General features: G+C 53.3%; 1 protein-coding gene across 1 annotated transcript in view; it reads left to right on the forward strand.

The window, feature by feature from the left end:
* Positions 1-4,985, forward strand: part of LOC138301446 (pneumococcal serine-rich repeat protein-like) — an 85,936-nt gene extending 80,951 nt beyond the window's left edge. Inside the window, exon 4 of the mRNA XM_069241945.1 lies at positions 1,193-4,985. Coding sequence (XP_069098046.1) covers positions 1,193-1,360 — 168 coding nt within the window. The 3' untranslated portion in view covers positions 1,361-4,985. The remainder of the gene's footprint in view (positions 1-1,192) is intronic.
* Positions 4,986-10,122: the final 5,137 nt, after the last annotated feature.

Consider the following 10,122-nt stretch of genomic DNA (forward strand, 5'->3'; position numbering starts at 1 on the left):
CTCGGCTCTGCCAGTTTTAAGTGTAGCCCACTAGTTGGTAATTCATCACTTAGATGTAGTGGCCTAAACAGCTTTTCCTTTACAACCTGGTGGAGTGTCCTTGTCTGCCAGAGGTCGGTATCCCGGCTCTTTATTTCAGACTTTAAGGTGGGAACTGATGACTCCTCCTTCGAGGGCGGTGCCCTGTGGCAGGCGTGGCCAGGCCGCCTCTCTCGGCAGGGAACAGTGAAGGGTGCTGGGTCCTGGGGCGCTCTGGTGAGGTCCCATTGGTGGGAAAGCTCAGTTTGGGGTTCACGGCCGTGACGTCACACACTGATAGCGGAGGGAACGCATGCAGGCGTCACATTGATAGGTTCTGGGTGGTCGTTACCAGGGCTCAGATGATCAGTCTGCAGCTGGTGGCGCTCCCTCACTGACTGCCCTCGCTCACAAGTGGGGCAGAAGAGGGTTCACATTTACTCCTTTGCCACAAGTTGTAAGACAGTCTGCCCAGAGACCTCGGCCTCAGCGTGCCCAAGGCCTGGCACTGAGTGCCACCAGGAGGGCAGAGCAGGTGTCATGCGTTAATGTGTGTGGCAAAGGGGCACCCCTTCCACGTTCACATGTGCAACCCACAACCAGTGTGTGCCCCCCTCTTGGTATGTGCCGGCGCCCACACTCTTCGTTGGGGGTCCCATCACATCAACACTTTCGCTGACAATTCCACCCGCTCTCCAACCACAGTAGAAGCCACGCCACCATATTACCTGGGCTTGAAATGACATGCCCTTTGACCCTTGGCCCCTCCGTACCCTTCTCCTGGCTGCAGATAGGCTGAGGGCACCCCCAATGCACAAGATGGAGGGGGACACAGGCACGGGAGTCCTTTTGTGTCATGTAGGTTATGTAGCTAACTTCAGGGACTGGAATACATTGGCCTGAAGTCTTAATTCATGTAAATGTATTCTACTTAGGAAATAATTAATGTCTGTAATGATTGACTCTTAACAATGTCTTTAAAGCATTTGAGAAAAAGAACCATCTTCACTTCCTGTCCCCCCCTTCCTTCTTGACCCCTGACACCGAAGGTCATTGGCAAGCCCCATCCCCCGTCCCATTGGTTCCTATAACATTCTCTTGGCTTCTTTCGTTAACTCTGGCGCTCATGTCATGTTCTCACCTTTTAACAAGAATCTCTTGCTTCTTCTCATAGCTGGTCTCAACATTGCTAGCTGTGAAGATTGGAGCCTACGACACCTGTGTCTACGTCCCACACCTGGCCTTCGGCCTCCGCGAGAGCTGGAGGAACATGTCCCAGCGACATAACGACCAGGAGATGACATCTACCCGGTCCCCAGGCCCAGGCCCGCTCCAGGAGTAACAGGACATTACCCAGAACCCAGTGCGCAGGTTCAGAAGGTCCATCCCCAAGTCATCCAAGCGAGGAGCGCCCCTGCCTTCAAAGTCCCCTTCGGAGTCGGCCTCGCTGCATCACACCAGGGGCGTCCACCGGAGCCCGAACCGTACCATCCATCAAGGACCTTCAAACATGAGAAGCCTCAACCTTCACCTTGCAGAAAGCTTCACTTTTTAGTAAACACTGAACCTGATTGGCACTAGTAATCTTTATTCTGGAAAACACTGTTGTCGCCTTTCACAGAGGGGCCTCCTCTGAGTGGGAAGCAGATAAAGCTATCCTCAGAGGTACTAAACCAAACCGTGAACTGATATCTAGAACCGCCCACAGCTGTCCAAAGGTCCAAGATCTTCACCATGGTCGACCAAGTGTTCTCCCCGCTGGAGGGAATGGAGCCCTCTATTCTAGGGGTACCTGCTTGTACTGACATCATCAGGCTTGTGTCACTAAGTAGAAATTCACTTCTGACTGAAAACTCCCCCACTTTGGAACCCAGCTTTTTATACAGTAACACATTCATCATTCGTCCATTCAACCATGTATACAGCTGTCAATCAATTCACTCTTCCATCCAGGCTTTGCTTGTGTAACTCGTCGTTGTGAAGTGTTCTTTTCATGGACTGACACAAGCACACACAAGAAACACAAGAGTGAAAGCTCCACAGGCCACCTACATAATTGTGCTTTTGAACAGCACTGCATGCCTCCCTGCACAGCTGCCACCAAAACACGAGGGATCTGTTGGTTGTACACTGTGCACTTCAGTGGCCTGTACCTGAGGATGCTAGGCTTAAAGACATTCAAAGAACACACTGCTCAGGGAGGCCTGATGTCTCCTATACAGTGCGAGAAGGCGGCTGTGGCAGTGCACCCCTGGTGGTGACCGGGTGAACTGCAGCTGAGTGATAACACGCATGCAGTACCTCTGTCCCGCCACTAGAGAGTGATCTTCTCTATGGAGCAATACATTACACACTATTAATATGTTCTGTTATTTATGTATAAAATGTTTTTAAGCTGTCCACTGCTAGGAGTGTGAATATTTTAAGAATTCCAATGAAACATTTTATTGTTAATAAGAAATTAAAATATATATTACTTCTATTTGTCCCTGGTCCGCAAGACTTGAACTGCAATATGGTGAGTGACCATGGTGTGACGCTGCCTCCCTTCCATCGTGGTCCATCACTAACTTTTCTGCAACAAGGTAATGCTACCAATATCATCTATGTCAGGTTTACTCCCATGGATCTCTTTCGCAGACCCCACCCCCTCTTCGGATTGCCAAATCATGATCGGCTGGAAACAAGGTGAAAGTGATATGTTGATTCCTGTCGTGCAAGCTCCCATCTCCCTGAAGAATTCAATCTGATATCCAAGGTTGACGCGCTGTAATTGCTTCTTGGAGGGGGCGAATAGAGCATGTGACAGGTCTCGAAATTTTGGGCCTGATTGAGATCTTGACGGACAATTTACACGTTACGATGGTGACAGATATCTCATCCGCTGAAGTAAAAATCCAATTATATCCTGTGGGATTTAATATTTGGTCAGATGGGATATCCGTCACCGTTGTGGCAGAGTAACTCATCCACCAAGATTTCAATCAGGGACTTTATTTTTGGCAGTTTTACGTAGCACATCCAAAAATAGAATTTAGAACTCGTTTTTATTTTTGCTCTGTTATGAAACCGCCAAAAATGAAATGCTGATTGCCCGTCACCATACATGCCAACAGACCAGATTCAGACAGATTGCCTCTGCTTGAGTCTAAATCAATGGTAAAAGTACATTCTCTCAACTAGTTTTTTAAATATCCCCTACTTGCTTGCTCTAAAACGTTGACATGTATGCAACACACCTGATCTCACCCTGGTCCACATCTGGATCTCTTGTGCACCACAGACATCAGCTTGGCGCACCCACCCAGCCCATCATGGACTCACTGGTCCTCCAGTTCTACCTGAAAATCCATGAGGACCGTGGGCCGGGTTCGCAAAGGTAAACAGACCAAAACTCATGTTTAGACCCGAGTTCTAAGTTTAGGCCTAACATCTGAGTTTACTAGTTGTAAAGTTAGGCTCTCGGTCTAAGTTTAGACTTTAGGTCTAAGTTTACTTTTGTGAATCGGAACCTATAATCGATTATCTCTGTGTAATGTGTGCAATGTAAAGTGCTGTGACACCCTACACTGGTATGAGTGGCGCTATAAAACTAATTAAACTCATCTGAGAGAGAGTGTTTATGGAGACTTGAGGGGCGGTTAAAGGGTGGCAGTGAGGGCCCCCGTGGCGGATGTGGGCACTGGGGGGTGGCAATAAACATTGTCACACAGGGCACCACCAGCGCCAAGGCCGGCCCTGTATGCACGCATTACTTCACAAACATATGTCCATCATTCATGGGGGAGTGGGCACCCCAGGAACCAATGACTGCACAGATGTCCACAGGAGGAGACGTAAGGCAGTCTCCCAACTGCGGCAATGGGGTTGGGGTCACCCATGAGAAAATGAGTACCACATGAGGGTCCACTGCCACTTAACAGAGTCCAGAACAGGTTCCCCAATAATACTAGATTTTATTTATAAATGTCTGTCCAAAATGCAAAATTAAAATAAAACTCCCTGATTCTTGTCTGACCTTTGCAAAATGAAACCTTAAGGACCTCAGTTAGAAATAACGCAGATGACATTTTACAACCTTGTTTGATAACATTTAGATGAAACACATCAAAACTTACAAGGAACAGATGAAACATGCTGATAAGACACTTGTATGACTGCATAAACACGGACCTCAGCGGGATGATCAGTCAGTTGTAGGGTCGTATGACAGCTATAAACCTCTCTGATGGTCCGTGATGGTTTCTCTTCTGCTCATGGTCCCATCAGCTGGTTCCTGCACTGGGTCATCTGTTCTGAGATATTTTGTTTAAAGTTTATGGTCCTGAGCAGAGGGTGCGATGGAGAGATCTACAGTGCTGGACTTTGTTCCGATAATCCCATATCTAGTTGTCATTGTGAGGTGTCAAGTCGCCATTGCGGTACGTAGCTAGTTGGGACCTGCAGTGGTGACTAAGTGAAAATCTACCATTGGCCAGTGGCTTGAGGCAGATCTCCTCAAGTGTTCAATGTCTGTCCAGCTGGTGGTGGGTGGCTTATTGCTGAGGACTGCTACAGCACTGAGTGATGGACATGACCTGTAGGTGTCTTGTCTTATGTGGCTGTCAGAGCATCAAGCGTTATTGTATAGCATGTACGATTTACAATCAACTGCTCGACCACTGCGTGCTTTGGTATTAATATTAGCGTGGGCCAGGAGAGGGCTACATTGTATTGTACTGTATGTGCATTTATATAGCTCTTACTATTCCTGCCAGCGCATGGAACAGCTTTAAGGCACGCAGGACGTTACTCTGGAACCTAGGAATAGTGGTACTTTCTTTCTTTATGCTTGCAAGAGACATTTATTGCTTTTAAGAACTTAAGAGTCTTTTTTATCATTTTCTAAAGTGATATTGCAACTTGTACTTATCAAATCTTGATCGTTTTGACCTGCATTTAATCCAATAAATATTCTATATTTTCTATATCTGTGTGGTGTCTTTTTGTAGTAATTCCACTGTGTTATTGCATGATTTATTGCTCAAATGCTTTACACATTGCCTTCTAAGTTAAGCCTGACTGCTCAGTGCCGAGCTACCAGAGGGTGGGCACAGGATCATTTGGACTGTGTGTGACTTACCCTGACTAGAGTGAGGGTGCTTGCTTGGACAGGAAGTAACCTGACTGCCAACCAAAGACCTCATTCCTAACACTGAAGAAGAACTCTCACAAACACACAATGAGCAGGGCCAACCCTGCGTACACGTTACGGATCAAGGGCTGAGAACACTTTTATTTAAAGAGTGTTTTAAACCTTAAGTGCGAGTGAGATACTGTGTGGAGGGAGTGAGCCCCTGCTCAAGCACAGACTCAAATTAAACTGGTCCCGGGGCTGATAACAACTACACAGAATGCCTTCTCCATGTTTTAATTCCGCAGTTAATAACTAGTAATTAACGCCCAAATACTAACAGCAGGAAGCATGGGGGTGCAAACTGTGGGAAATGCAGACTCAGGAGAACTAAGGGCCACATGCTGGAGTTAAGCACATGTAAAGGAGCAGAGCGACACAACATGTATACAAACCAAGACATTTCCAATCTAGCTTGCATACCATGACCTCCAGAAACCTATATTTATCAATTTCTGGAAGTGACTCGCCCCTTTGGAGCTCGGCCCAGGTGAGAGGAAGAGAGGAGGGAACGCTGGAGCTATCCATTGGAAGAGCGAGAGGCTACGTCTCGTCCAATCACAAGCCGCTTTCTGCTACATCTTCCGAGCTGTCTGATTGGTTCCAACACTAAATAGGAAACTGCACGATATGGACCCGTGTAGACGCCGCCTTTTAGCCAGGGCTTCGGGGCAGCCATCTTAGGATGGTCTGAGAAATGACAGATGGGTCGCGTCAAGCGCTATATGAACTGCAGGACCAGAGCTTTGTCGTCATCTTAGGGTATTCAAGAGAAATGAAAAAACAAAGCAAAGTTGTGCTTTGTGTCTAAAATGCATACATCTGTCCCTAGTTTTACATTTTATCTAAGTTAGGGCGATGCACTGGGGAATAATCCACATCTTTCTAATAGTGGTTTCGAGTGATGAGATGGACTTTATTCTGGTCTTGATGCTATATTGTAAATTATCTTGTCACGACTGCAGCAAAGGAGTTGATCTGACACCCCCCAGCTGTGCGAGCATCCTCTGCCCCCCCCCCTTCATTAAATTCCCATCAATTAAGGAGGCCAAAAACCTCTCGTGGTGTTTGAACGACCACAGTTTATTCACATTCCTTAAGCTAGTGTGTAGAATGACATGATGGCATCTGTCGTTAACTCAGCTCTTGCCTTTAATAAGCACTATGGTCATAACTGATTATACATTGCACACCACATCTTTATTGCATATTAATAACCATAACTTGCATAACCTTGCAATGCATCATCCTTACAGTCAGAAAGTCCGCTTATTGGATGTCATGAATCATTTCTTTACATCCTGTAACAGCTCTGCTTCTGCCCATTGCTTGGTACAATCAAGGCTTCCCTTCACACCCAATGTCTGGTGTTCGTGGCCCTGAGGCCGCGCCTGGACTGTAAGTGCTGCGTTTGCCCAGCGCTGACCATTTCTTACACCTTTTGTTGTCCTCAAGTGTCCCTGCTGTGGACATCCCAATGACCTTGTTGGGGCCAGCGTGTATCTCTGCCCTGAGGCATCCCAGGGACATTGTTCAGGCCATTTTATGTCCCAGCCATGAGTCATCCCAAGGGCCTTGTTGAGGCCAGCGTGTATCTCTGCCCTGAGGCATCCCAGGGACATTGTTCAAGCCACTGTGTGTCCCTCACGGGAGGCATCCCAAGGGCCTTGTTGGGGCCAGTGTGTCTCTGCCCTGAGGGATCCCAAAGACCTTGTCATGCCAGTTTGTGTCCTGCTGTGAGTCATCCCAAGGGCCTTCTTCATGCCAGTGTGTGTCCCAGCCATGAAGCATCCTAAGCACCTTGTTGGGGCCACTGGGTGTCCCTGCCCTGGGTCATCCGAAGGACCCTGTTATGCCATTGTGTGTCCCTCCTATAAGTCATCCCAAGGACCTTGTTGAGGCCATTGTGTGTACATGCTGTGAGGCATCCCAAAAACATTGTTGGGGCCATTGTGTGTGCCTGCCCTGAGGCATCCCAAGGACCTGGTTGGGGCCAATGTGTGTCTCTTCCCTGAGGCATCCCAAGGACCTTGTTGGGGCAGTGTGTGTCCCTGTTGTGAGGCATCCCAAGGACCTTGTTGGAATCAGTGTGTGCCCCTGTTGTGAGGTATCCTAAGGACCTTGTTTGAGCCATTGTGTGTCTCTTCCCTGAGGCATCCCAGGGACCTTGTTGGGGCCAGTGTGTGTCCCTGTTGTGAGGCATCCCAAGGACCTTGTTGGGGCCAGTGTGTGTCCCAGCCATGAGTCATCCCAAGGACCTTGTTGGGGCCAGTGTGCGTCTCTGTTGTGAGGCATCCCAAGGACCTTGTTGGGCCAGTGCGTGTCCCTGTTGTGGGGCATCCCAAGGACCTTGTTGGGGCCAGTGTGTGTCCCAGCCATGAGTCATCCCAAGGACCGTGTTGGGGCCAGTGTGTGTCCCAGCCATGAGTCATCCCAAGGACCTTGTTGGGGCCAGTGTGCGTCTCTGTTGTGAGGCATCCCAAGGACCTTGTTGGGCCAGTGCGTGTCCCTGTTGTGGGGCATCCCAAGGACCTTGTTGGGGCCAGTGTGTGTCCCAGCCATGAGTCATCCCAAGGACCTTGTTGGGCCCAGTGTGTGTCCCTGTTGTGAGGCATCCCAAGGACCTTGTTGGGACCAGTGTGTGTCTCTGTTGTGAGGCATCCCAAGGACCTTGTTGGGCCAGTGTGTGTCCCTGTTGTGATGCATCCCAGGGACCTTGTTGGGACCAGTGTGTGTCCCAGCCATGAGTCATCCCAAGGACCTTGTTGGAGCAATTGTCCTTTCACATCCTTGTGTGCAGATATTTATTGTTGAACCTTGTGACTCCCGCCACGCTGGCCACAGTTTACCAACCTCCAACAGACCCCCCAGGCCTAGGAGAAACCTAAGAGCTCTGTTGTCCCCAGTATGTCAAGGAAGAAGATGTTCATCCCTGCGTTGCAAATGTGAACCCCATCATCTGCATAGCAGCCAGGCTTTCTCCAGTCGATGAGGCCCTGCCTCTAGGAGCCTCGGGGATTCCATGTGTGACATCCAAGGCCACAAGTGCCCTGCCTGCTTTGCGACTATCCCTTCTGGCCCTCTCTGTTGCCCCCCTGTGTCCCAGCTGTCAGGCACCCCAAGGACCATTGTTAGGGCAACTCTTTCCTCTCTGAGGGCCTGCCGCTCGCCCTTATGCGTTACTGGTGCAGTTTACCTGTGCAGTCTCCATCACTCCGTCAGTGGCTTCATCATCAGAGCCAGCCCCCCCCCTTTATCCCCAGCTCAGCTTCTCCGGGGGCAATGGCGACCATGTCGGGGACCTTTGGCTGCGCCAGCTCCAAGCGCCCCTGTCTGATTGGGCCATTGAACCAGGCTTGTTCGGTGAGGGCTGGCCCTTTGGCTTCGGTGGGCACTCGCCCCGCCGCTGCCAGCCCCCTGTCTGCCGCCCACGGGGTGTGGAGGGAGGTTGGCTGCTGCCAGCCCCCTGTCTGCCGCCCACGGGTGGGGACGGGAGGTTGGCTGCTGCCAGCCCCCTGTCTGCCGCCCACGGGGTGGGGAGGGAGGTTGGCCGCTGCCAGGCCCCCTGTCTGCCGCCCACGGGGTGGGGAGGGAGGTTGGCCGCTGCCAGGCCCCCTGTCAGCCGCCCACGGGTTGGGGAGGGAGGTTGGCTACTGCAAGGCCCCCTGTCTGCCGCCCACGGGGTGGGGAGGGAGGTTGGCCGCTGCCAGGCCCCCTGTCTGCCGCCCACGGGGTGGGGAGGGAGGTTGGCCGCTGCCAGGCCCCCTGTCTGCCACCCACGGGGTGGGGAGGGAGGTTGGCTGCTGCCAGGCCCCCTGTCTGCCGCCCACGGGTGGGGAGGGAGGTTGGCCGCTGCCAGGCCCCCTGTCTGCCGCCCACGGGTGGGGAGGGAGGTTGGCCGCTGCCAGCCCCCTGTCTGCCGCCCACGGGTGGGGACGGGAGGTTGGCCGCTGCCAGGCCCCCTGTCTGCCGCCCACGGGGTGTGGAGGGAGGTTGGCTGCTGCCAGCCCCCTGTCTGCCGCCCACGGGTGGGGACGGGAGGTTGGCTGCTGCCAGCCCCCTGTCTGCCGCCCACGGGGTGGGGAGGGAGGTTGGCCGCTGCCAGGCCCCCTGTCTGCCGCCCACGGGTTGGGGAGGGAGGTTGGCTACTGCAAGGCCCCCTGTCTGCCGCCCACGGGGTGGGGAGGGAGGTTGGCCGCTGCCAGGCCCCCTGTCTGCCGCCCACGGGGTTGGGAGGGAGGTTGGCCGCTGCCAGGCCCCCTGTCTGCCACCCACGGGGTGGGGAGGGAGGTTGGCTGCTGCCAGGCCCCCTGTCTGCCGCCCACGGGTGGGGAGGGAGGTTGGCCGCTGCCAGGCCCCCTGTCTGCCGCCCACGGGTGGGGAGGGAGGTTGGCCGCTGCCAGCCCCCTGTCTGCCGCCCACGGGTGGGGACGGGAGGTTGGCCGCTGCCAGGCCCCCTGTCTGCCGCCCACGGGGTGTGGAGGGAGGTTGGCTGCTGCCAGCCCCCTGTCTGCCGCCCACGGGTGGGGACGGGAGGTTGGCTGCTGCCAGCCCCCTGTCTGCCGCCCACGGGGTGGGGAGGGAGGTTGGCCGCTGCCAGGCCCCCTGTCTGCCGCCCACGGGGTGGGGAGGGAGGTTGGCTACTGCAAGGCCCCCTGTCTGCCGCCCACGGGGTGTGGAGGGAGGTTGGCTGCTGCCAGCCCCCTGTCTGCCGCCCACGGGTGGGGACGGGAGGTTGGCTGCTGCCAGCCCCCTGTCTGCCGCCCACGGGGTGGGGAGGGAGGTTGGCCGCTGCCAGGCCCCCTGTCTGCCGCCCACGGGGTGGGGAGGGAGGTTGGCCGCTGCAAGGCCCCCTGTCTGCCGCCCACGGGGTGGGGAGGGAGGTTGGCCGCTGCCAGGCCCCCTGTCTGCCGCCCACGGGGTGGGGAGGG

This window comes from Pleurodeles waltl, chromosome 6 (assembly GCF_031143425.1).
Source record: "Pleurodeles waltl isolate 20211129_DDA chromosome 6, aPleWal1.hap1.20221129, whole genome shotgun sequence".
In the NCBI taxonomy this organism is placed as follows: domain Eukaryota; kingdom Metazoa; phylum Chordata; class Amphibia; order Caudata; family Salamandridae; genus Pleurodeles; species Pleurodeles waltl.